The sequence below is a fragment of the Hesperophylax consimilis genome, chromosome 6, assembly GCF_061612785.1.
Source record: "Hesperophylax consimilis isolate HC1 chromosome 6, BYU_Hcon_1.0, whole genome shotgun sequence".
In the NCBI taxonomy this organism is placed as follows: Eukaryota; Metazoa; Arthropoda; class Insecta; order Trichoptera; family Limnephilidae; genus Hesperophylax; species Hesperophylax consimilis.
Genome location: NC_142841.1, coordinates 23,786,191 through 23,813,602, shown reverse-complemented (window position 1 = coordinate 23,813,602; position 27,412 = coordinate 23,786,191). Strand labels below are relative to the sequence as shown.

Here is a 27,412-nt window from a genome sequence, read left to right as displayed (position 1 = left end):
CCAAAATTTTTGTTATGGTCCAGGAACCATTATTCGAAAAGTTATACTTAATTTAGTAAAAGTTTTTTTTTTTTTTAATTGTTTTCTGCGAGGCATTACGGATACAACTTGAATGAACAATTTACCTATGTATATATTTAAATTTATCTTTTATTAAATTTTGTATCATAATTATTAATTCGTTCAAATTAGGTGGGCGGAAATGTTGGCACCTAGCATCGTGCTACCTACCTTTATATCCTTTGTAAAATTATTGTGGCCTATCGACCTCTCCCCTCCTCTCCTCTCCTATGCCGACGTTAGTTGAGTAAAAATATTCGTCCTGTCAACATCGTTTGATTACGGAGCCCCCTTTATCGACCGTGTCGAAATCAAAGCCATCGTGAGCTCGCGCATGGTGAAATTTGTGAATTGTTGTGAACCAGCGCAAAGAAGAATTGAAAACCGTGGAAGAATAGAAAAGGGTAAGTCGGCATTCCGAACCTTTCAAATCCTATTGTTCCGCGTTGCGACGGTGCTATATCCGTCCCCAACAAGAGTAAACATATGTTCTTATCGGTGATTCAATCCAATATTGTATTTGTATGCTTTTCTTGAAAAAATTTACTTTTTATACGGACAAAACTATTTATTCATCAATAATAAGCAATAATTAGTCGCCTGCAATATCAATACAAATTGAAAATATCTCCATCTATTAAAAATATTAAATTCCTTAAGCTATATTACAAAAAGATAGTTTATCTTCTGGTACATGTTTCATATAGCCATTTCTAAAGTCTGTTGCACTCATGTTCTTTTTACCTAGTACTCCAACCGTATCAAAATATACAGATTGTCCATCTTTACACCATACTCGTATAACTTGTTTTTCTTTAACGTATCTAAAACAACCCGGCGGAAGTGTTTCTTCTTCTTCTTGTTGTAGTTTATTCCATGGATTAATTTTAAATAATTTCACTGTAAGGTCATTGAATTTTGTAAGCAAGGGTTGTATTCCATAAAGCGCTCTGGATAAATTGTATATTTGGACAGTTGAACTCTCTTGCCAGTTGATGTTGCTTAGGGCCGGAGTCACCTTTGGAGCTGAAATTAAAAAAGTTTATGAAAAACTGTGAAAATAATAAATACAACATGTAAAATGTGGTTCCATGATAACTCCTCAAAATGACAATTCAACACACCTTTAAAAGGTGATATAAAGTCGTTAAAAGTGATGAAAAAAAAACTAGGTTAAATAGTTACATATGTAATCGAGTTTTTGTTTCATCACTTTTCATAACTTTATAACACTTTTTATAGGTGTGTTGAATTGTCATTTTGATGAGTTCTCCGATCACCATAAAATGTACATTGTTGAATGGCCAAAAATAACTTTGCAGACTTAAATTAACTTAAATTTTGCAGACCAGTTTCTGTCTATGATTACTAAAGACTATAGAAGTTAAAGTAACCTCGAGGCTGAGTATAAAAAAGATAAAAAACTTTTTTCGAAATTCCAACTTTTTTTTTTCATAAAAGAATATTTATTTTCCCATACAAATGATTCAACCTTTTTTACCTTAAAAAGTTGGAATTTCGAAAAATGTTATTTGTATCTTCTACTTCTAAAATCACGTAGATTCATCCTGAAGGGTTTCCTAATGAGAGGCGGTTGACCGCAAGGTTGCTGTTCAGCCCTGACAATGAATTGATAGTATGTACATGTACCGTATACAATGATTAGTGTGAGTATACAAACCGTTAGTTGCACAGTGGCTATCCTGGGGTTTGGCATTTTCAAGGCAACCTGGCAGGCGATGGAGGCACTCCACCAGAGTTGTAGCACCCAGATCGCCTAATCTTTGATGCAATTCCGGTTGTAGCATATCATTGCTGAATTCCATCTCTTTTTGTGCTACTATGTCACCTAAAAATAATAAAAATTAATTAAATATTAAGTCATCTGAATAAGTGTACTAATTCATAATAATATGATAAGGAACTAGTAATTACTACTACCCAACTTTTTTCAAGTTTCAAAACTATGTGTTATTATTTAAAAATATTAAGCAAACAATAAGGCAGCTTGTCTTATTTTTTTACACTTAGAGCCTCGTCACACAGGTCTGTAAAGTATCGACAAAAACCGAGTGCTGAAAAGGTGCGAGAAATATTGCATGATCTCTGCACACGGCAGATAAGCTATATGTAGCTTTTAGCTTAGAAAACTGTCAGTATTGCAGATTTGTGTTTTCGCATTTACCACCTTTACGCTGAATGTCATTATATTATCATTGTCAAATTGACTCACGGGTAATTCAATATATTAATATAAATTGATAAGAGATTGAGGAGACAGGCGAAAACAATAACAAACCATCGTGAATCAGAGATGTGCAAAATGGGTACCCAAAACCATTTGAAATGGAAATGGGTCAAAACTTTTCCATTTGAAAATGCAAAATGGGTTTTAGAAAAGCATTTCAAATGCAAAATGCAAAATACCTATTTTCAAAATGCATTGAAAATGCAAAATGGTTTCTCAGGTCAAAAAATTAAAACACCACGACTACAGATTATTAAACCACAAAAAATTTGCGCGGGACTAATATTGCCAACGTAAAAACATAGAAACTGCTATCTAACATTTAATATTACAGCGTCATGGCCCCATATTAAGTATTTGAATCAGTAATTTTTGTTATTATTTTTTTGGTAAACTAATGTTTAAGACAAGATTTTTTATGCATAGCACAAAGGGTAACAATTATTTTTATAAGCAATAATTATTAGCCTGAAACACTCATCCACATTGAAAAATCTCCTACACAATATTTATCAGACGGTGTCGTGATAAATATTGTGCACCCACTGATAACTGGTACCCCTAGCTGTATATGGGAAGTACATTGCACCGCTCTCTCTCGTCGCCCGACCTGTTTGCAGGCCCCAATACAAATATATGGATCGGTAGGCTCTCGGTTTTAGTTGATACTTTTCCGACCTGAGGGACGAGGATCTTAAATGGATATTTCAAAGCGATGAAACTGAAAATAGTTGACCTAGAAATGAAACCAGCAGACAGAAAAAAGGTAAGCAAACTTCATGACATCGGAGTTTACAGTTCAAGATTTCCAGACATAGTTGCAAACAAACTGCAGTCGAGCAAAACTAGGTGCATGTGTGTTTATGAGGTATATATTCTCATGAAGATGTTAAAATGAAGCTATCAACAGCAGGACTACAATATGAAAAGAATCCAGTTCTCATTTTAGTGTTTCATGTTGAGGGAATGAACTCTTACCAACATCAAAGCGCTTGGGGGCTATTCTCATGATGGTGACCCCACTCTTTGTATCTCCATTGAGGAGAGCGTGGACCACAGGGGCTGCTCCTCTCCATCGCGGTAGCAGACTACCATGGACGTTCAGAATCCCGCTATAAAGAGCAATGAGTTATAAAATTAAACACTAACTTTATGTTGACTATATTAATTTATAACAAAATGACAAATGGTTTACGCACAACCTTTGGAGAAAAAAGAGAGAAGTGTATTAATATTTACGAAAATAATATTAAATACATTTTCAATAATTGCAAAAAGATGTTCATTCTTGTCATTAAGTTGAATCAAAGGCTGGTTTTAAAAAAATATTTGCATTAAAAACGGTAGTTGTAGGTAAAGTTTACCGTAAATAGTTGTGTCTTATTGTAATAAAGTTGAATCAAAGTGTTATTTAAATAATTTGGAAGTAAGCGCAGTATGGAAACTTTACCCTCATTTTTTATTTAGTTTATAACTGCCCCGACGAAGAAACGTTGTGTCTTGTGTCAAAACCGTTTGGCATGTTTTTTTATAAATTAAAGTGTTGAGCAGAAAGTTAGTGTTTCACATCATTTAAACAGGTTTAAAAAAAATAATTATTGTATACATAAAAGCGGGGACTTACAGCGGAAAGCTTTTGATTAATCTTCCGGGAATCAGATGCCCGAAAGATACGACAATTCCAAGATGAAATGAGCCCACAGTCGGCGTTGGCAGAGGCCATCCATGTAGTGTCAAATCTTCTTGTTTAGCATACTTCATTATTGTATTTGTTCTCCCTGTTGTATTACTTACAACTTCTAGTGTATCTATATTTCCTTTCGATCTGAAAACAATTAATTTTAATAGATTATCCGTTTCCTTTACACAATACCGGATTTTACAGAGAGGTTAGGAAATACTTACTGTTCACATTTCAACGCTTTTAAGCTGCTTAGTGAAAAATTATCAGTTCCGAAGAAAAGAACTTTCCATTTATAATTGGATGCATTTCGCTTCAGTAAAATATTAACTTTAATTAAACTATTCGTAATTATTTTAAACGGAAAACTCACCTCAAATGACATTTTTAAACGTCAAATATTTATAATATTGCCATATATACGCATAGACGTCAGACATTTTCATAAATAAACCGGTGACCAGATTACAAAAAAAAACATTTTCAGCGCACATTATGATGAATTCTCATATTTTGAGACATTGAACCGCGATGAAATTTTTATAAGAATTATTTATAGGGCAACTGAAAAATGGGATTGCGGTCCTCTTATTCAAACCAACGGCACTCGCATATGGCAGAATGATTATTCTTATCGTGTATTTTTATCAGGCGAACATTTATTTATTAGTAAATAAATGTTTTCACTTATATATATATATAAAATCAGTTTAAATATATTGTAGTGTTGTTATTTTGTTTTATTGTTTATTTGTTATTTCAATACCACCCACCAATTGCCGGTAGAGTGTCTAAAACTAAATAATTATCCGGATTACGTTGTTTTATGGTATTTCCATAAGTTGCGGTATTTAATTTTGCCACACATGACAGAGACAATATGTCGGCTGTACCCGAACGATTACGAGTGCAGCCGATGCTAGCCGATCCCTAAATAGGCAGCGCAGTTCCAGCTGTTGCTTCTCTCATTAGAATAACTTTTAGACTTTTTTTATAAAGAAGCATTTCCTGCAAGATATTCATTGTAATTATCTTACGATAATAAAGTAACCCGTAATCTTTGAAGGACCGAAATATTATTGAAAACTCCCGATCTTAAGTGTATTCCATACTAAGAAGACAATAATTGTTAATTGTTTATAAGTTAATTATTAACAAATATATCAGTATGTTACATATATTTTTTACGGTGCCTGAGCATGTCTAACTAGAGATGTCCTGTATTGAGAACACAAATATATATACTTTTTTTTCAATAACTTATTTACTGTGGCAACAATGCCCTATCCGCAATATCCGAATGCAAAAGTTGTAAATGTTAAACATTTGTTCAAGGAGAGTCCATAAATATATTAGAAAACCACGCTTTTGAAACAATCATAGACTGTATTTTGGAAAAAAAGATTTGTCTCTTTTGTTTTTCTAGATTCATCCTAACGCTTCTTTCACGTAAAGATCATGTTTTCTTTCAGTTTAGTGAAAATGTCATTGGGGTAATTTTTTTTAGATAACTCATATAATCGAAATAAAAAATATGTTGATAATCCGTACATTTGATTCCAAAAAAATATTTTTAAATAATCGAATAGCATTTCGAATCAATCGCTCGGACTGCACCACTGTGGATTCCTCCGTGGACTGCAAAGATTTTATTTTTCAGTATTATTTATAAGAGCATTGCTCAAACTTTTATAATGCTCTTGTACATGTAATGAAAGCGCAATACAATTTTGACATTGATCATTTAGTCTAAAGAAAGTGTATAAAAAAAGGCCACATTTTTTTCACCAAAACGGTGCTGTATAAATTGTATAAATTATTTGAAAATAATCTGGATTTCCTCTAAGAATTCATGCCTACATATTTTTTTTTTTATATAATATTACAGAGCAATTGCTTATTGTTTCAGTAGTAGTTGTGGATAGGAAATAGGAACATTTCAGGCAAATCTTTACCATTGAACTAAAAAAAAACACATTTTATGTTGTGATTTATTTACGTATTTTAAATAATCACGTAATTTAGTTAATTAAGAATACTATTAAACTTTAGCCTACACTTACGAACCACCAACAATCACCTAAACTTGTCACTGCCTGTAACCCTCCTTTGGGGTGAAGTCATAAAAAAACGACTCGATTATTTACGTTCGTAGAAAATGTAATCCAATAATAATACATTTTCTACGAACCTTGGGCCATCACTATCTGAATAAATGGCGACAATTACACGTACACTTCGAAACGACGGTCAGGCGCGCCGTTCTAAGCCGCCGCGTAGAAAAGTAAAGTCTAAGGCTAGCATTACACTTGTAAGTTTTTTCGTAAATTTACGACTTCTAGCCAATGGGCATCTTGCATTTTGAAAATCCAATGCGCCCATTGGCTAGAAGTCGTAAATTTACGAAAAAACTTACAAGTGTAATGCTAGCCTAAAAGTAACGTGACGGTTTGCAGCGCAGTCCATTGTGGGACTTTTTTGTGAGACGTCCTGGAGCTGCGCGTGGAACCGTCGCTCCGAAGCGTACGTGTAATTGCTCGCAGCAGATGGCGCCACAGATGACAGAAATTTGACTTTGACATATTTTGTTTTGCTTTGGATCTTTCTAGACCAGATTTTATATTATGTTTTGGTGATTCGCTTTTACATTTTATTGATTATTTAACACTTGAAATGGACAAATTATGAATGTCTTCGGTCCTTTATCGCTGTAGTTTAAATTAATAGTTGAATTGTTAAGGTTATGATAGTTTCAAGATGATGTATTGTTGGGGAAGTACGGTTCATGGAGAACTCGGATTAGGAGGAATAGAAGAAGAACAGGTATTGTAAATTGATAATCACGTCAGATCACCATTATTTACAACCCATATCGGTGTCTCTTACCATTGACTTGTTTTAGATTTTCACTCCCGTGCCGGCGAAATGGTCGCAGTCCTGCAGAGTGACTTTTGCGGCTTGTGGGGAGAGTCACACTTTGCTGTTGACGGCTGACGGAAAAGTATACTCCTGCGGGAATAATGACTTCGGACAGTTGGGGCACGAACAGCCCACCAGGAGACCACGTAAGATTCTAATGTACTATTTACTTATCTTAACCATTTGCTTTATTGTGATGAATGCACCAATTTGCACAAATACTCCACGAGTTTATCAATAAAATAAATAAATGGCTTAATAGGGCTGCAATCTTTTGTCTCGAGGTAGGGGTATTTTAAATACTGGCACTAGTAATAATAGACAATTTATAAAAAATTACAACTAAATGAATAAAGATTTAATGTTTTATACATTGACTAAATACTATTATGGAGGCGTATTATTTAATAATAATAACTACTAAGTTACAGTAACATTTCACAAATAATATTATTAATTGCAGTGTCACGGGCATTCTTATTTTGGTAAACTTCTTGCTTCTGATCCCAAAGACAGGGATGGCTTTGGTATAGATCCATAAATACACTTAATACATTCTTTCATTGAAGTAGATACCATGATAGTAGGTACTAGGTATGCATAAATAAACCAATCCCTAGGAACGTCTAATGCGGTCTAACATCTACTTTCGATCGCAGGGAACCTAAAAATCGCAAGCGACTTGAAATATATGTTCACGTTACAATTTGACAGGAAAGTCGAACGATGACTCATACTTGAACAACAAAAGTAGACGGGCTTTCAACTTTTGTCGCTCAACTAAAACCTTGATTAACTCTGTTGAAAGGCTGTTCACACTTGTCGATTAGCTTTCAAGTGTCATTCAACACAGACATGATCAACTAAAATCCCCCTGTATGAACTGGGTATTACAAAATACGATTGGTAAATGTTTCCCTACCCGCAACACTTTTAATAGGCACAGATTATGGAAATTACACTTTGTTTCAACTTAATTACCACAAGAAACAACGATTTTACTTCAGGATAGATGGTAAAAGATGCATTATAATTCAATTTTTAATCAATCAAAGTTAAAAAATTACCTTTTAAAACAATTCCTATGCCTTTATTTTGGACTTTTTTTGTATGGAATGACGCTTGCTATGTTTAGTTTCAATCAAAATACGGATAAATTACTTAATTAACCCAAACTAATTACCAATTTTGTGCATGTAAATAGTTGTTTCTTGTAAGTAATTGTTGTATAATAATATAAATATATAAGATGCATTTTGTTCCGAATAATTAGATACATATCTTATCAAATAAAAATAAAATCGTTTGACGTTTTCTTGTAAATGCGCAGAGTAATGTAACTTTGAAAATTGGAAATGTTTTTGTTTATGGCGTGTACAGATTTCAATTATTTAATACCTGATTTTTTCTGAACTTCAAGCATTGCAAAACTTCTCTTCTGTTATTTTGTTGACAAACGATTATGATTCATTTAAATATGTTTAAACAAGTTTTAAAGTATAAAAACGACCGTTACATACTGTATAGTAACTCCGGTTCAAAACCAAAGATTCAAAATTTCACCAAACCTATAGGTTAAATGGTACTCAACCTGGGTTTAAAATGTGACTTGTTCTTTATTTCACTGACATCTGTTGAAATATTCAAGAAGAAATATTTTTACTTTGTCCAGTTACGTGAAAAATCAAAGTAGGTACCTATATCTCTCTGGCTTCAGTTTTATTTATTTAATTTTATATCTGTATCATAAATTATGACCGTAATTTTAGTAAGGGATCGGTCTGTAGATTATATGTTTACGTTATTGTAATAAAAAAAATTAAGGCTTCAGAACAAGATAGTGATAAATAAAAAAAAATAAAATTGAGCCATGCATGGTGGACGTCTGAGCTGATTTTTTGAGCAGTGTGCGGGTTAAGTATGGGTTTCCCATAATATGATACCGTGCTATCACCGGGGGGAGCGAGCGTTGTACTTGAACTTGAGCGCTGTACTTGGCAATTCACCCTAAATCCTCATTTGGGCAAAGACATTATTTGTACCAGGCTCCACTTCTATTTGATAGCCTTCCAGAACACATTAAGTCGTCAAATTCCTTGTGTACTTTTAAAATGAATGTTAAATTATTTGTACCAGCTGAGGATATCCAACATTTTTTTTCATCTTCGTCCTTTTAAATTATGGAATAATTTATGTTGTATATGTATATTTTTTCATCCTTTTCCTTTTATAATAAATTTTTTATCTTAACTTCTCTCCCTTTTAAAATAATAGTTAATTATATTTTTTTGCAATTATATCATGGTCACCCTACATATTTACTACATTATACTGTAATGAATTGTCTGGAATTAGATTAATAGGTACCATATAGGTACCCAATTCGTAGCCACATTAATTTAACAATATTGTTCTCTTAATATATAATCTTTGTGTTATTTTTATTATTTTGTAAAATTATTAACGTCAACACAGGCTTGTCCTAGTGAGGTTAAAAATTCTACTGTAAAAAAAGATGCAATGTAAAGAAACAATAAACTTGGATTTTGGAGTACTGCGATGGAATAATACATATCGTTTCTGTTGGTTGGTTGATTGCAGAGTTGGTGTCCTCCCTGGATGCATACCGCATGGTGAGTGTGTCGTGCGGGATGCAGCACTCGCTGGCGGTGAACGAATGGGGGCAGGCCTTTGGATGGGGCTCCGACGAGCAAGGGCAGCTGGGGCTAGGCGAGAGGGCACCGGTGCGTGCCCCCCGCATCCTACGCGCGCTCGCCACGCAGCATGTGGTGCAGTTGGCCACTGGGGGACACCACTCCCTGGCCCTCATGAGCAGTAAGCAAAGCAAACCAAATAATCCCTATACTCATATGTCACACTATTAGTTGTTGTTACAACCCATCCCATATTTTATTATTTTTTTAATGCGTAACAACCAGGATTTGAAATTGAAACGTTCCATTTTACACAGTTGCGTAGTGTTTATTTTACTTTGAACTCAACATGATTTTTGTTATAATGGTCAGTTTCTGATCAAATAAGGGTTGGTCCAGGTTGGGTTGGATTAATAGTGTCACTTACTCTCATTCATTTGTATTAACAAATAATATGTGCATAACACAACATGTTCCTCCATACAGCATCCCCAAATATGTAGGCCCCAAGGGTAATTGTTTCCCTCATGGTCTCCTGTGTGGAGTTACGAGACGATCAATGCCAATTATTAATATTATTGTCAATACGAACGACCTAGAGAAGTGTATAGAAGTATCAAGCAATAGTTGCACACTAATGAAAATGTCTGAAAATATCATTAGTAGTCACAAATGATTTCATTATTTATTTGCTCGTTTGCTATTTATTTTGCGTTGTTTGGACAGTCTGAAACCATAGACTCATAATTAACGTATTTTTTTTTTAGCTTTTATATTTAACCCTCGATCACTCGCGCGGTTTTTAGCCTCATGAGCACTCGCGGGGTGTTGTGGCCACCCCACACACTCAAGTAAATTTTTGTACAGTATAGTATCAGTTAATGGAATTATATCAGCATTTTATTATTTAGTGTTGTATGACGTATGTAAATAAAAAACCTAAATTTTATAAATCAACCTTATTACTGTTCTACAAAACATTAAAATAATCAGCCTTTTTAGTCATAATATTGAGATCTTTCCTCAAAGAACAAAAAAAAAAACAACTTCTTGATTTTAACATAAACTTTCTCATTGAAAATCATAAATATAAGGGTTAATTAACAAAAACAAATAAAATTTTCTTATTTACCATAACAAACCTAATAAAGTAACCTCCGCAAAAGTATAACACGAGCACTCACGGGGTGTCATGACCACCCCACACAAACTTTGACATGTCCTCACGTTGCGAGCAGAGTGCTGAAAGCACCCCGCGCGAGTGATGGCGGGTTGACGGGAAATAATTTTGAAGTTATGTTCAAAATATAGGACGACCTGGATCAAATATCTATGTGGTTAAAGATAAACAAATTAAAACTAAATGTTACATAAAGTAAATACATGATAATAGGTATAAAATTGAACAAACTCTGAAATTCACAATCTCAAAAATTATCATAGACAACGAAGAAATGGAGGAAGTAGAGGAAATCAAATACTTGGGCATTATAATAGACAATCGACTCAAATTTAACTCCAACTTTGAATTATTAGATAAGAAAATTGCAAAAAAGGTAATTTTTTTTAAGAAGAATAATGAATAAATTAGATGTAAAAACGAGTAAATTAGTTTATAATAGTGTAGTAGCATCTCATTTAAATTACTGCTCTAGTGCCCTTTTCTTGTGCAATCAAACACAGATAAAGAAATTGCAAATAATTCAAAATAGAGGCATGCGAGCAGTATTGAATTGTAGTAGGTATTCTAAGGTAATTATTAAGCAGAAAAAACTAGGAATGTTAAGTGTGAGACAACGAATAATTTACAATACCCTAATATTTATATTGAAGTCAAAAAAAATAAGATACTCCCGAAATACATGTTTAAGAATGTAAATTTTAATTTTACAATACCCCACGAGAAACTATGGAAATTTTAGACTTCCAAAAACAAATTTCTCCGGAAGCCAAAATAATCTATATTATAAAGGATTTTAGATTTTTAATGAATTACCGACAGATGTTAAAGAAGCCAAAAGCCTTGCTGCTTTTCATGGGTTATGCCTACTATAAAGAATAAGTTTTAGATGTATTGTAAAGTGTCCTTAATGTCATAGAAATAAGTTGTTAAGAGGTTTATATTAGATATATAAATGTAATTTTTTTATAACTAAATAAAAAAAAAGACATTGAAATTAAATAGGCAAGCATATTAGGGAAAGGGGAACGAACCAGCTTGCGCGGGAGGCGGCTGACCGTCCCACTTTCGGTGATTTATCAATAAATGAATCTAACAGTATACAGGCAACTCGCATTGTAATATCACCATTCAGTCCTCGAAAATAAAATCTGCCTATGAATTAATAGTCCTTTTAAAATGGCGCGCAAATTTCGGGCTGCATAAAAAATTTAACTACATATCCCAAATCGGGTAAATAAATTCGGCCTTGTTTCTAAAATTGAATATTTTGTTACACCATTTAGTTAGACGCTTTTATAAATGTGTTATAATTTAGCCACCTCACTGAGTTATAGCGTCACTACGCCAGGCGATTCGTTAAAGAACGATCATTCAGATCCTGTGCAAAAAAGGCCCAATAGACAATAGAGTTGCAAACCTTTGCCTTGCTTTACTTTTCTGCGCATGATCTGGTTATTTCAATGTATACTCTTCGGCGGTCAATGTATGACTGATGTCGTAGTTCAAAGCATTCTCGAACCCTCCTAATATGGTCACATGGTTTGCCTGCTGCTAGTTGAAATGATACCCAGATTTCATGTTAGGACAAGTCTATTAATTTTAATGTCCTATGGTCCGGACGAAATATTGACAATAATATTGATGATTAACTCTCAAAATTCTTTCAGTGAGAACAATTCTGTGGTACAAAATTATATTTCAGCACATGAATAACCCCTTATATATAAACAGGCTAGAACACAATCATAATACTCGTTTTAACTTTAATGAAGGACTTATTGTACCTAAGCGTACAAATAAATATGGACAAAGAAAGTTAAACTATATGATTCCCAGTTGTTTTAATATGATACCTGCTGAAATTTAAAACTGTGCTCAAAACAAACAATTGGTGAACTTACTGAAGACTTGGCTTACATACAAAGAAAGGCATAATATTCCATACTTCTATTAGAGCCCCAAAATTCTTTCAGTGAGAGCAATTCTGTGGTACTAAATTATATTTCAGCACATAAATAACCCCTTATATATAAACAGGCTAGAACACAATCATAATACTCGTTTTAACTTTAATGAAGGACTTATTGTACCTAAGCATACAAATAAATTTGGACAAAGAACGTTAACGTTTAAACTATATGATTCCCAGTTGTTTAAAAATGTTACCATTATATTGTTAATGTTTTTATAATGTTACCTGCTGAAATTAAAAACTGTGCCCAAAACAAACAATTGGTGAACTTACTGAAGACTTGGCTTACTGAAAGAATTCATTTGTATTAGCTTACAATGATATTTTTAACTTTTAAAATTGTTATTTATGATTTTCATAATTTTCTTTTGCCATATTTCTGTAAATTTTTTAATTTTTTGTTTAATACATATATAATTGTAAACTCACTATAATAAGATTTATAATGTAAAGAACCCGTTAGACAAACTGCTAAAAAGCAGTTTATCTGGACTTTTTTGCCTTATATTTGTAAAGTGTGTAAAAATATAATTAATAAAAAACTCATGGGCACTTTAGTAGTAAGAAATTGTCAAGTCTCATTATTTTGTAAATTTTTTAAAATTTATGAAAATCTTCAATTGGTATTTTATATTTTGATTACCCGATAGTTAACCTTGTTAAAATATTAGTACACGAAAGATTGATTATTTTTGTTTTATGTTAAATATACACTTTTGATTTGCATGTTTATGAAAATAATCTAATTGCAGGGTTGCCAAAATTCATGACAAAATCTTGAAATCATCAAATTACAATACATATTTGTATTTACTTTTTTGGATTATTTTTATATTTTTTCCACATTTGTGTACTAGTTTTTAGTAAAGTACCAACATCATAGTTCTGATTAGAAACACTGTTCCTACTAACTCACTTCTTTATCTTTTGTACCAACGTAATAAGTTATTGAGAAAACAGGTTCACACACCTCGGGTAATTTATATACATTTTTTGGATGACCTTTTTATCGATGTATTGGATAGATTTTTAAGCAAAATTTATTTTACAAATTAATCAATCTGTTCAAAATAACCTATTAAAAATTTTCATCATAAATTAGAAAAAAAGAAGCAAAGTTAGCAGTCCACAATGGAGTGCCGGTACCTACCCTGATGTATGGTCGAGAGGCATGGAGTTGGCAGAGAAAGGATGAAAGTAGACTGAATACTGTAGAAATGAGATCCCTGAGACATATGTGTGGTAAAACCATATATGATCGTGTGAGAAATGTGGAGATCCGCAAAGAGTGCAAGGCTGATGTAAGCGTAATGAGTAAGATTAAGAAAGGGACGCTTAGATGGATTGGGCATGTAGAGCGAATGAGCGAAGAAACGAGTGTAAGTGGGGACGCCCGAGGAAGACATGGGACGATCAAGTGAATCAGATACTCGAGTCGGGCCATGTCAAGAGTCAGAATAATAGAAGAGTATGACTGTGAATGAGGCAAGAAGTGTGTGCTAAGACCAAGTTGTTTGGTGGTCCGTCCTTTCTACCTATCCCTGCGGGAAACGGCCTGATGGTTAGTCAGTTTTTTTGATAAAATTTTACTATACCCGTTTATTAACTTACCCCAATAAAAAACTCCAGACAATTTAAATTTAAAAAAATATGAATGTTCAACCTCTAACTTAAATACTAATTAAATTTTTTTACAAATGTCAATTTTGCAGTTTTCAAAGCCCGCCAAAACGATTGAAATCTGACGGGGTATGTTTGACATCTCACGTACCTCGGTTTTGTCGTTTAACAGTAAGGTCAATCCCGCTCGGGTTGGTAAATTAACAAATCCCAATATTTAGAAATTTAAAAAACATCAATTCTCTTGCCTACGCAGCGCAACTAAGCACAAAATTGTCCGCATTCTTAATGCACGCGACCGACCGACCCGTGAGGTAGCCCTTCAATCAATCCCAAGACGTTTAAGTCTCTTACAGTTTAATCATTTTTAAATGATGTTCAAACGTATAATTATATATAACAAAACTTATTTATTCAGAATCAGCGCTTGTTGATGTATGTGAATGTATGTTTTTTTAGGCCATAATATTTTTCACTCAACTTCCTTATTACCTTATAACTTTTTAATATCAATCATTTTATAGGTAATGTACTCCCAGAAAATTTTTTAAACTAAAGGACGTGGAATAATGCCAGAATTTAGAAATCAGTTTTGTGTGGCAACCCTGATTCATGATTGCTTATTATGACACAATACAATAAGGAAAAGGTATCGACAGTGGTCAATGCCAGTGTCCTAAATACATTGTTTATCTTGCCTATTGAACCTTGCTCACCTATACAGGGTGTATCGGCACTAACCCGACAAACTTTAACCAGCTATTCCTTAGCACATTTGGAGTAAAAAATGTTATGTGCACTTTGCTGTCCGGTAACGTTTTTTTTTAATAAAAAATTAATTAAACATATTTTCACCACATGTCACCACTGTTTTATCCTTTGTCAAAATTTGAAAGCAACATCGCAACTCTCGCGTGTTGCTGCGAACGAAGCCCGTATTACATAATCCAGTACCAGAAAAGAAATATTTTATTTAACAATAATGATTATTCACATTTTTCGTATGCGAATCACTGATTGTCTTCTTGTATTGTACACATCAGTTTTATTTTTGTATCTAAATTGTTTCACCTCTGGAATGCTTTGGTTTCACCTCTTACGCGTTTCACGTATTAAATAGTCTAATTTTGAAACTAAGAAACTAATTAGTAGATTTCCTGAATTTATAATCGAAGTCCAATAATTCTGAGCACTTTTAAAAACAATTTTCCTCACTTAGGTACTTATCAATAATAATAATTGGATTATTTGAACAGCGCCGTTGTTTTTTAAATCACCGTAAGTGCTCTGTCAAAATGTTACTTGCTAGGCTATCCTACAACGTATATTTTTTAATAAATTTAGTTATTTACAACTTCGCGGAATGTGATTTATGAATATTATTGCTTATGTTAAAAGCCTTCCAGAATTACCGGAATATAACGAGCAGCTTGACACACTTAAGTTTATTTCCACTAATTTGAAGGTACAAAGAATGTATAGTTTTAAAAACAATCCCGATGAATCAAAAAACGGTTCATATAAAACTGCTGCGCAACACACTGAGACAAAGGAAAGCACTCACACAAACGTCATGACTGCATTGGATTGACCACCTGCAAATGAATGCTGCCAGATTGCTAATTTATTTAAACAATAATTATTAAATTTTATTTAAAATATCGCAATTTTTTTAAAAAATCGACAATAAATTACAACTATAATTTAAAAAAAATATTCTTAACCCCACGCTTTTTCGTAATTGATTAATTAATTCAGAATTTAAACGTTGCTTGAAATGACTAGCCGTATTTGGTGACCAGATCTGAATATCCAGGTTCAGAATTTAAACGTTGCTTGAAATGACTAGCCGTATTTGGTGACCAGATCTGAATATCCAGGTTTAGAATTTAAACGTTGCTTGAAATGACTAGCCGTATTTGGTGACCAGATCTGAATATCCAGGTTCAGAATTTAAACGTTGCTTGAAATGACTAGCCGTATTTGGTGACCAGATCTGAATATCCAGGTTTAGAATTTAAACGTTGCTTGAAATGACTAGCCGTATTTGGTGACCAGATCTGAATATCCAGGTTCAGAATTTAAACGTTGCTTGAAATGACTAGCCGTATTTGGTGACCAGATCTGAATATCCAGGTTTAGAATTTAAACGTTACTTGAAATGACTAGCCGTATTTGGTGACCAGATCTGAATATCCAGGTTCAGAATTTAAACGTTGCTTGAAATGACTAGCCGTATTTGGTGACCAGATCTGAATATCCAGGTTTAGAATTTAAACGTTGCTTGAAATGACTAGCCGTATTTGGTGACCAGATCTGAATATCCAGGTACTTCCTCACCTTCCACTCCTTCCCTTAGCCATAAAACTTACCCCAATTCAACATAAAAATTGTTTAAATTATCGGATGTAATGAAATGCATAATAATTAGACCCCAAAATACTTAATTATTCAGGGAAATAAACCCCTGAGTCATCAGTTGGAAATACCAACGACATTAAGTGAAATTAACAATGCAATAATCCTATTATTGCATTGTTTAAAATTTCACTTAATTATTAGCATTAGCAAATAATATTGGGATTAGCAAATAATAATTTACGACAATTTACTCGGAAATCAATAAAGCCAGAATAATAAAAAAAGAAAGTTATCACTTACGTCGTCTGTAAGTGGCTTTACCAAAGTTTGATAATGCCGTCAGAAGGTGAAACAGCTGTCACGCGTAATAATAATTACAACTAGCAGAACTTGTTTATAAACACACTGTTTTTATAAATTTTTTAATAAGACTGTTAAAATAAAAAAAATCTCTAAATTGAAATGGAGTTCTACAAACTAAACTTAAAATCAAATAAATTTATTGCGAAGGTTCAAAGTACTGTACTGTAATATTATATTAAATAATTTTTACGTGTTTAATTATTGTTTAAAGTCAGATTAAAGCGATTAAAAAACCCACCTGGCAATTCTTATTCGAGTTTCGTTGTTTTTACGTATTGGCGCGCTTACAAGCATCAGTCGTCTCATTTTTAACCATTAATATTTAGTGTGTAGGAAAGAGAGAAGACGCTTTTCGACACACTTGTCGAAAAACTTGTTGAATGCCGACGGGCATACTCTTCTACAGATTTTATTAAATATTGATATGTAGGTAATATTGATGTGTAAATGAATGACATTGTGAGAATTTTACCAATAAATAATAAATGAAAATGCGGACATGTAGTTTATGTTAATTTTTTTATTGGAGCATTTGTTCGAAGTGACTACCATTATTTTCGATGCAAGCGTGTAGTCTTGTTATATTTTGATTATTTAAGTTTGCAGGATTTGCTTTAATTTCTGCAGCGGCTTCCATCACTCGTTCGAGCAGTTGCTCTCTTGAGGCTATTGGCTTAGCATACACTTTTTCCTTGAGAGCCCCCCACAGGTAGTAATCCAGGGGGGTCAGGTCGGGTGATCTTGGTGGCCAAGCAATGGCCGGACTTCCACGGCCTATCCAACGACCAGGAAACTCGACATCCAAGTAGTTCCGCACGGCAATCGAATAGTGTGGTGGGGCTCCATCGTGCTGGAACCACATTCTCCGTAGTAATTCGAGGTTCACATCTTCCAGAATCTCGCCCAGTTGCACTTGTAAGAACTCCAAATACATCGGTCCATTTAGTCTGGGAGGCAACTCGATTGGACCGAGTATTTGATTTCCCAGGATTCCTGCCCACATGTTGATGGAAAATCTGTCCTGGCTCGACGACTCCCGAACAAGCTTGGGGTTTTGTTCAGCCCAATGGTGCAAGTTGTGCACATTTAGCACTCCTGTTTTAGTGAACTGTGCTTCGTCGGTAAACAATATGTTTTTCATGAAGTCTGCATCTCTTATGACATTATGCAGCATTCTTCTGCAGTACACGACTCTGGAAAAGTGGTCATTCTCCATGAGGCCTTGGCAGCGCCTATAGTGAAAAGGTTTGAGCCCGTGCTTCTTCAGAACTCTCCATACCGCCATGTGTTCCCTGTGTCCTATCATCAGAGCGACCCGACGCACGGACAGCGTGGGGTCTTCGGTAATTAAGTTCAGGATTCTCTCCTCAACTGCCACAGGAACGATGTTGTGTCCTCCGCCGGCGCCTTCAATCCGTCCGATGCCACAGTCACGCAATTGTTGATACATCTGAAACAAAACAACAAATAACAACTGCTTTTATTATTCAGCTCAGTAATAATGTCAAATAAACAATCGCGGGCTTTTTCACTCATTTTATTTTTAAAGAACACTTATTTTAGGCACATATCAGAAAACTTACGTTTTCTCTTCATTTATTTCATTTTTTTATAGTAAAATGTATAACAAAGTGTTTTAAATTATAATTTTCTTAACTAGGTACGGTTGATATCTTGGATTCACAGGGGTGAAATTGAATTCAAGTAATTTAAATAATCCCATGGTGAGAAAGGGAGTGAATTCAATTGCAGTGAATGATGCATTTATTAGAGATTAAAATTAATTAACTTTTTAAAACGCCGTTTAGTGACCACTGAACACAAATCACCTAAAGTACAATTTACATTTTTAAAGTTGGTGGCCCCTTGTTATGTTTTTAATGTTCCCAGTTTAAATTTCAAAAGCGCTTTTTGGCATTATCAATGAATGTAAATAGTTTCAATAAACAATTGATAGGGTACAAACCTGGACAAAGGTAGCATGGTGTGGGACGCGTCTTCCAGGAAACCTCATGCGATACTCCCTTACGGCTGCTCGTGAATTTCCATTGCAAAATCCATAAACAAAAACAATATCTGCTTGCTCGGCAGGTGGATAATTGAGGGGCATATTTCAACAGTAAAAACTTAGATAACAAAACAAAAACGAAACTAGAAACTTGATGACATGCGAACTCCCAAAACAGCACTGACCACTGATACGAGACGGGGTGGCGGGAACCACACGGGACTTGAGACAGAATATGTGTGAAAGAGATGACAGTAGCGCGGCGTTGCCAATTATTTTACCCCTATACTGTGGGCAGTAGCGGAGTGTGGAAATTTTATTTATTTTTTGTTTTTAAAAGAAAAAAAATGTTACCGGACAGCAAAGTGCACATAACATTTTTTACTCCAAATGTGCTAAGGAATAGCTGGTTAAAGTTTGTCGGGTTAGTGCCGATACACCCTGTATAATAGAACCCACTTATACTGCCCCAAATACTAATATACTAGACTTGTAGAACTATTTTGCCTGCTTTACACATCAGTCGCTTCAAACATACATAGCGCGTTGTCAATGGATTTCTTTCTGGAAACTTGTGGTTACATTCAAAACAACTTTGAAAACATTTCACGAAGTTTTCTCCGGGACCTGGTTCTGTTCATTTTAAAATCGGTCTTGCAGAACTTTGCCAGATTTAGAAAGCATCAAAAATTGATATCCAAATATGTTTTAGTTGTGTCTTTTGAAATGTGCATGCATATAGTATATTACGTGGCCAAAATATTTCTTTACAGGTTCTTCAAACCGTAAATGGTGATATTATTTATTTGTACGAAGAAAGGGTGCTTCCGAAACCGGTAGAGTACGATTAAAATTAAAGTGGTCTAAAAGAAATTTATATCTTTTACTGTAGGTGATATTATTAATTTTAAATTTCTGTTGTTTGATCATCATGGTTTTATACCTGATTTCTACCCGCTGTTAAATTGAAGGTAACATAATTTTACTGTTTTTATTGTTTATCCACATAAAACCTGCTGAATCAGTGATCCTTTATAAATATATTTGCTAAAATCAAACAAATACTTTGTATTAAACCACAAAATCTCATGGCAAGAAGCAATCACTTTGTTGTTAGATATTAAATAAAACAAACACTTTGTACTAAACCAAATTTTTTTGTGGTTTAATACGAGGTGTTTGTTTGATTTAATATAATGTCTAACCACAAAGTGATCGCTTCTGATAAAAAAAAAAAATTGCATTCACTCAATATATATTATATGATTCTTTACTATTCATTCATACTAGACTCGAAATATATGAAAATTGTTTATTAGTCTCTTTGTCAATCTATCATTGAGTATGGAATAATCGCATGGGGAGGTGCAACACTATCAGCTATAGATTCATTATCGCATTAAGGCACAAAAATTAATTATGAAAGTTATTCTTAAAGTTCCCTTATAAACAACTACTGCAGATATATTCTACAAACTCATCTGTTTAAAAATAAAACACATCCATTTTATGAAAATTCCCAAAATATTGTAAACACGAGGTACAAAACCAAAGAACTCATACAAACACCTAAAACAAACACAACATTTGGTCAAAGAAATTTCAAATACATTGCGTCTAAAATATACAATAACCTACCTGAAAAAACAAGAAAATCGAATAAAATTAACAAATACAAAATCCTGATCAAACAATGGATCATCGAAAAAGGTCGTGCAATAATTAGTCACCTCACCCAAATATAATCCTCTATCTCATTATTGTTACCACTACCTACCAACCTGAAATTTTTTGTCAAATATTTTTGCTTTTTGAAAAATGTAATTTATTTTAATATTATAAAATTCCTGTAAACTAGTCTGTCTCGGCACAGGATTTCCTAGTGAGACAGGCAAAGCCAAAAAAAAAGTAAACTTTTTTATATAGATGCACATAATAATAATAAATAAAATAAAAATTCAAAATACATACACTTATTTTTGTTTGTACATGTGAAATAGGTACTTTCTGCAAAATACCACGTAAAACAATGTGTGGAGGATACAGTACATAATGTATAGCAAAATGGGAGATAGATTCTATTGTATGAAAAACCATTCATACAATAGAACCTATCTATCTAGCACGGTCGATCGATAAAATCCTATATTAATACGATATTGAGTTATTGGGCTGCGTTAGGTAGTATTTGCGAGCACAGTCAGTATTTGATTCCGAAAGCCAGTAGACAAAAGCCACATAATTAAGCGCGGCACTTTCAGTTACCTAATAATATAAACAACTTTTTGAATAATGTCATTGGAATGCAAAATTACTGGTTTATTAATGAACAGACTAATGAAGCTCGTAGAATTGAAAGACATTTTATACATGATCAATTTAATCCATTCGAGCTTGGAGAAACGGAATTCAGAAAGTTGTTCAAAACAGTTCCATGATATTTCATCAAAATGACAACTAAACACACCTTTAAAAAGTGATATAGAGTCATTAAAAGTGATGAAACAAAAACTAGGTTAAATTGTTACCCATGTAACCTATTTAACCAAGTTTTTGTTTCATCACTTTTCATGACTTTATATCACTTTTTGTGGGTGTTTTGAACTGTCATTTTGATGAGATACCAGGTCACCGTTCAAAACATATGTGCAGAGGAGTTTTGACGCACACCTCGCGGAGGTGTTTGTAGAAATCCTCCTATCTCTATATATAAATTCAGCCTGCATATGTTTGCGCTTGCAAAACTCGAAAAGTACTTGACCGATATCGCTGAAAATTTCAAAGTTCTTATTAGTGCTAGAAGTATTTATAGAGTGGTTTGAAAAGTAGAAGTAGTCGCAAACGCACGAGGAATATTTAACGTAATATCTCAACACCGGAATGAGGTTGATGTAATGTAGTTTTTTAACAGTAACATTGTGGTATACAGTAGTGAATGGTGGAAGAAGTCAGAAACCCAGAGATGTTGCGTTAAGTATTCCTCGGGCATCTCTGACTTCTTCTACTATTCAAACCACTCTCTAAACACTCCCAACACTAATAAAAACAAACTTTTAATTTATCTGCAATATCGCAGAACTTTCTGCGATATCGGTGAAGAACTTTCTGCGATAGCCTGCGATATCGGTGAAGAACTTTCTGCGATATCCTGCGATATCGGTGAAGAACTTTCTGCGATATCCTGCGATATCGGTGAAGAACTTTCTGCGATATCCTGCGATATCGGTGAAGAACTTTCTGCGATATCCTGCGATATCGGTGAAGAACTTTCTGCGATATCCTGCGATATCGGTGAAGAACTTTCTGCGATATCCTGCGATATCGGTGAAGAACTTTCTGCGATATCCTGCGATATCGGTGAAGAACTTTCTGCGATATCCTGCGATATCGGTGAAGAACTTTCTGCGATATCCTGCGATATCGGTGAAGAACTTTCTGCGATATCCTGCGATATCGGTGAAGAACTTTCGGAGATTTAAGATTTTGAACAGACGAACATTAACATTTTTAATTATTGAAGACAATATTAGCGATTCCTAGATTAGATTCTAAGACCTAGATGTGACCGTATCTTTTTCTGATTTTTCAAATTTTCGTTTAGGAATCGCTAATATTGTCTTCGATAATTAAATATTACAATTTGAGGTTTTACTCATTAAGTTATTCCAAAAATAAAACTACACTATTATTGGGTAGTGTAAGCATGGGGGTGGTAAAAATCTTGGATTAATAAGAAGGGATATTAAGTCAGTAAAAATTATTCAGTTCGTTTGATGTTGTTTGGCTGACTGAATGTTTTGTTTATTGCAGACGGAGACATCTACTCTTGGGGGGCCAACACGTACGGGCAGCTAGGCCTAGGCAAGTTCAGTCCCGTGGAGGAGAAGCCGCAGCTTGTTAGCTCTCTGGGCGGGGTGCCCTTCTCCTTCATCGCTGCGGGCGGCAACCACACATTCGCCGTTTCCAAGTAACAACCTCCAACCCTAAACATTCAAACATTCATCTGGCTTGCTTTTCTAAATGGATTGTAAGGATGGGCTGTTTCACAGAATTTGAACAATTCATCAAATTTCAAAGTTAAAATTCAAGTTCTGTGAATTTTACATTCAAGTTCTATTATTATATCATCATGGACCAGTTGTTTAACCTCTCAGACAAAGACTTTTATCTACTATGTGTTCCTTTGAGAACTGTCAAAACGTGATAATTTTTGTGTTATTTACGAGTTTTGCTAAAAGCTTCATAACTCACGTTTTGGGAAACGTAGCCTCATTCTAAAAAATTTTTTGGAAAGATTATGAAATCCACTATCGAATTGTGTTGTTATACGTAAACATTTGCGTTTCTAAATATAAATTTTATGAAAACTTCAAAAATATGTAAAAATCGCTTACAATTATTTCAAAGCCTTGAAAAATGTACTTTTTTCTGAGTATCATAAAGAAATAACACTTTATACACGGTGTCCGGAAACTCGTAGTACAAGCGGGAAACTGGAGAATCTACACCACATGGGGAACCCAAAAAAACATAAAGTTTTTTGATTTGAGCATTTTCAAAAAAAAAAAAAAACCAAAAAAAAATATTTTTCGGCTATTTTAGGGTTAAAGTTTTTTCTGGTGTTTAGGGTTGAATAACAGATGTTTTAACCCTGCAGAGCAGAAATATTTTATGATTACACCGGGTTAAATGAAGGGTGATTTCAAAATAATGCTTCAAATCCGAGTTTCTTCATTTGTTTTACTTTCAAATAGTTTTAATTAGTTGGGTACTTTGATCTTCAGTAATAATTTATAAGAATTTGATTAAAAAAAAAAAAAAAAATCAACTTCAAACTCGATTTACTCGATAACGAAAGCTCAAATAAAAAAAAATATACTACAAAATCGACTCCAAATGTGATGTAGATTCACCAGTTTCCCGCTTGTACTACGAGTTTCCGGACACCCTGTATATTGAAGAAATATAATTAAAAACTATAAGGACGGGTTGTTTCGGAGAATCTGAACAATTCATCAAATTTCAACGTTCATTTTCAAGTTCTGTGAAAGATTTTTTCAAGTTCTGTTTTTATTTCAGTTTTATCAAGCAACTAGCCTACAATGATATAAAAACAGAACTTGAATAAGTCTTTCACAGAACCTGAAAATGAACGTTGAAATTTGATGAATTGTTCAAATTCTCCGAAACAACCCGTCCTTAGTCACCTCAAAATATTAACCGTCCAAACTAAAATATTTTTAATAAATTATTTAGAAACGCAATAAATTATTAACGAACAAGATGACAGATTCAATCGGCTTAGATAATCCAACTCTACGTTCCATAGATATTCTTGAATACAGACGCATAGCGTTATTCATTATCGATACTCTGTTTTTTAAATCATGGCAATCCGTATACTAGTGATGGAAATCAATCGATTTTTGTAAAATCTCGCGTGTTTACGTGAAAAGACGTTCTAATGTCTTGACCGCTATTATCATATTTACGTCTTTTGACGTTCTAATGTTCTGAGTGGTTAACAGTACTTGGATATTAACAGAACTTGAATTTTAAATTTTAAATTGAAATGAATTTTTATAATTCTGTGAAACGACCCGTCCCTAAAGCACAATTACACCTGCCGAGTGCTCGGCCGAGTCACTCGTTTCGTTAATCAGTCGAGCAAATTATTGAAGAGTAGAGGTGATCACATATAGAAGGCACAGTAGGCAAAACAGTTCATTGAGATTAATTTAAAGTTCTGTTAACATGTTTTCGCAATGGAGGAAAAAGAGAAAATTAAGAAAGTTAAGAAAGTTTTACACCAACCGTCACACACTCCTTAAAAATTCTAAATTATAAAAAATATTTTTTCTTTCACTGACTTACTCGGCTGATCGCACTGACTGAGTGGAGATCGAGTGAAGTGCCGAATTGAATGCACAGGTGGTGGGAGTACTTACTCGACCGAGTCATAGGTTTTGCTTCTGTCCACTGTCTCACCTGAATCACTCGCCCGTTACTAGGCCGAGTACTGACTGTACTGATCACACCGAGCACTCGGCCGAATTCACTGTCTCGGCTAAGCACTCGCCAGGTGTAATTATTCAGGCATCAGTGATTCCACTCTACAAGTGAATAATCAATAATTATATTCAGTTCGCAATATCATTTCACCACGAGCAATGGCGCTTTGAAATACTAATTTATTTGGCAATAAATACGACAAGATCGATTTTTTTATTGTGTACTATTTTTTGACACAGTGGCTCAAAATAATATTGTTTTCCTCGTAACATTTAACCTTTGGAATGCCAAGCTCCCACAACCTAATACATACCTTTTTAACGTGCCGAGTGTAAAAATTCCAGAATGTATTAATGTCATATTACCGGCGCTCAACGGATGCAAATTTTCGGATCCAATGATTATGTAGTACTTTTAGCACGTGAGAAGTTAAACTTTAAATTTATATTGCAATAATATTGTGAAATGTTATAATAGTTTATACATAATCTAAATGTATTGAATACTGTTGTTCTGCGAATTTAGTACCTATTCGATATGAGTCCAACATACCAGCATTAAAAATAATATAATACCTTTGTATTATGAAATAAATACATACATACATACATACAAAAAACATGCTCCAATTGAACTATGCCCGCTAATATTTTGTATTACATTGAGCTCAGCAGAGATCTGTAGTGTTTGTATTATTTATTCTTTCTTTATTGTGTCCATCTCTAGCTATTTTATTTACTTTTGCCATTTGGTTTAACCTTCCAGCGGGCGCGCTGTTGTAAAATTTACGACAGACGCGTCTTATCGCTTCCCCCACTCTTACCACTTAGTCGTAAGCATCGAGCTTTGAGCTATGCTATGGTCAAATCAAATCAAATCAAATGTCAAACATTTACCGCAAGATAGAAGTGCTTTTCTCAAAGTGAATTACGGTCGGGAAGTAGAACCGATAACAGAAGAAGAAAACAGAAGCCTTCCAAAACGCGGTGTTTGTCGGTTATGTGCACTGGATAAGAAAAGATCCTCAGCATCAATGAAATGTTGCCGTTGCCAGTCCTTTACATGCAAGAACCAAATTTTTTTTTAAGTACTGCCTATTATTATTTTTTCATAACCTTAAAGAAATTCCCTAACATTTATATAAAGAAAACACCACTTACATGGAGAAAACTCGATGACGTAAAATTTACGACAAGCGCCCGCTCAAGGAAAATTACTCAACGCGCCCGCTGGAAGGTTAAGATTTTGTTTCATTTATGCCATATGAATGTGTAATTCGTTAATGGTTTAAATTATCTATGTAATGGTAACAACCTCAATCAATTGCATTAATATTAGAAATTTTATAATGTTTAAGAAGTCCACATTTTATCAAACTAATTTAAGTTTTGTGCCGCAGGTGATTGAATCACCAAACGGCACTATATAAAGTTGACTATTTATTATTAACTAGCTGTACCCCGCCACGCGTTGCTGTGGCTTAGTCTGTCTGTGCAAATAGAGAAACAATAGTGCATGTTGCTTTTACAGATGGCGCTGTTTAAAAAAAAAAAGTTTTTTCATATCACATGTGATATCTATAATAATGTAGGTATATAAAACATGTTCATATTCGAATGCAATATTTTGTAAAAATTTCAAAGCAATCGGTTAAGAATTTTCTGAGATTTAAGATTTTGAACCACGAACATTTACATTTTTATTTATTTATATGTATTAGTATTTTTTTTTTAAATTTTATTTTATTTAGGAAACAAACAGTCATTTATATATTTAGCATAAACAGCAATTATTTACAACATTAGACCAATAATGTTCCATTAATTCCAGTCGTTGATTCAATATTTGCACCAATACAATATATTTATAAATGACAAAGAAATATAAAGTATAAACATTATAAGGAATTACAAAATGTTATAAAAACAATTAAAGACAGTTAGTAGTAACAGTTTTCGCATGATTATAATAAAAACAATAAAAGACAGTTAGTAGTAACAGTTTTCGCATGATTATAATAAAAACAATAAAATAAACTAAGATGATAGGATTATTTCACAAAATAAAAAATTAAGTTATCAGTTTACTAAGTTGCATTTTATATGTTTTCAAGTTACACTTGAAAATGTCTACATCTCGTAAGGCATTGTGAGTTTTACAAATACGTCCTATTAAAGACTTTTGCGCATATTTGGCTTTACAGTATGGTGTTCTAAATAATTCGTTCGATCTGGTGTTGTGTTCAAGGCAACGAAATGCAATCTTTTCTAGCAGATATAATGAATCAACAAGACTGTAGTATATTTAAGAGATTTTAAAAATTGAAAACAT

At 33.7% G+C, this 27,412-nt stretch overlaps 2 protein-coding genes across 2 annotated transcripts in view; one reads left to right on the top strand and one right to left on the bottom strand.

Moving 5' to 3' along the window:
- Nucleotides 1-550: 550 nt before the first annotated feature.
- Nucleotides 551-4,380, bottom strand: LOC149423100 (methionyl-tRNA formyltransferase, mitochondrial). Its single transcript, XM_089632856.1, has 5 exons — nt 4,214-4,380; nt 3,933-4,133; nt 3,287-3,420; nt 1,742-1,909; nt 551-1,086 (listed from the first exon to the last, which is right to left on the bottom strand). The coding sequence occupies exons 1-5, from the start codon at nt 4,372-4,374 to the stop codon at nt 716-718; spliced, it is 1,035 nt and encodes a 344-aa protein (XP_089488982.1). The 5' UTR covers nt 4,375-4,380; the 3' UTR covers nt 551-715.
- Nucleotides 4,381-6,572: 2,192 nt separating this feature from the next.
- Herc4 (HECT and RLD domain containing E3 ubiquitin ligase 4) overlaps nt 6,573-27,412 on the top strand; it is a 42,366-nt gene continuing 21,526 nt past the window's right edge. The window contains exons 1-4 of the mRNA XM_089632474.1: nt 6,573-6,812; nt 6,892-7,054; nt 9,510-9,743; nt 22,880-23,036. Of these exons, the coding sequence (XP_089488600.1) occupies nt 6,747-6,812; nt 6,892-7,054; nt 9,510-9,743; nt 22,880-23,036 (620 nt within the window). The 5' untranslated portion in view covers nt 6,573-6,746. The remainder of the gene's footprint in view (nt 6,813-6,891; nt 7,055-9,509; nt 9,744-22,879; nt 23,037-27,412) is intronic.

What these genes read in the sequence shown, in the direction of transcription:
- LOC149423100 (XM_089632856.1), bottom strand. Translation starts at nt 4,374, where the DNA reads ATGTCATTTGAGGTGAGTTTTCCGTTTAAAATAATTACGAATAGTTTA. An exon ending in AAAGCGTTGAAATGTGAACA is followed by an intron (nt 4,134 to 4,213) that starts GTAAGTATTTCC and finishes AATTGTTTTCAG; the next exon opens with ATCGAAAGGAAATATAGATA. An exon ending in CCCCAAGCGCTTTGATGTTG is followed by an intron (nt 1,910 to 3,286) that starts GTAAGAGTTCAT and finishes TATTATTTTTAG; the next exon opens with GTGACATAGTAGCACAAAAA.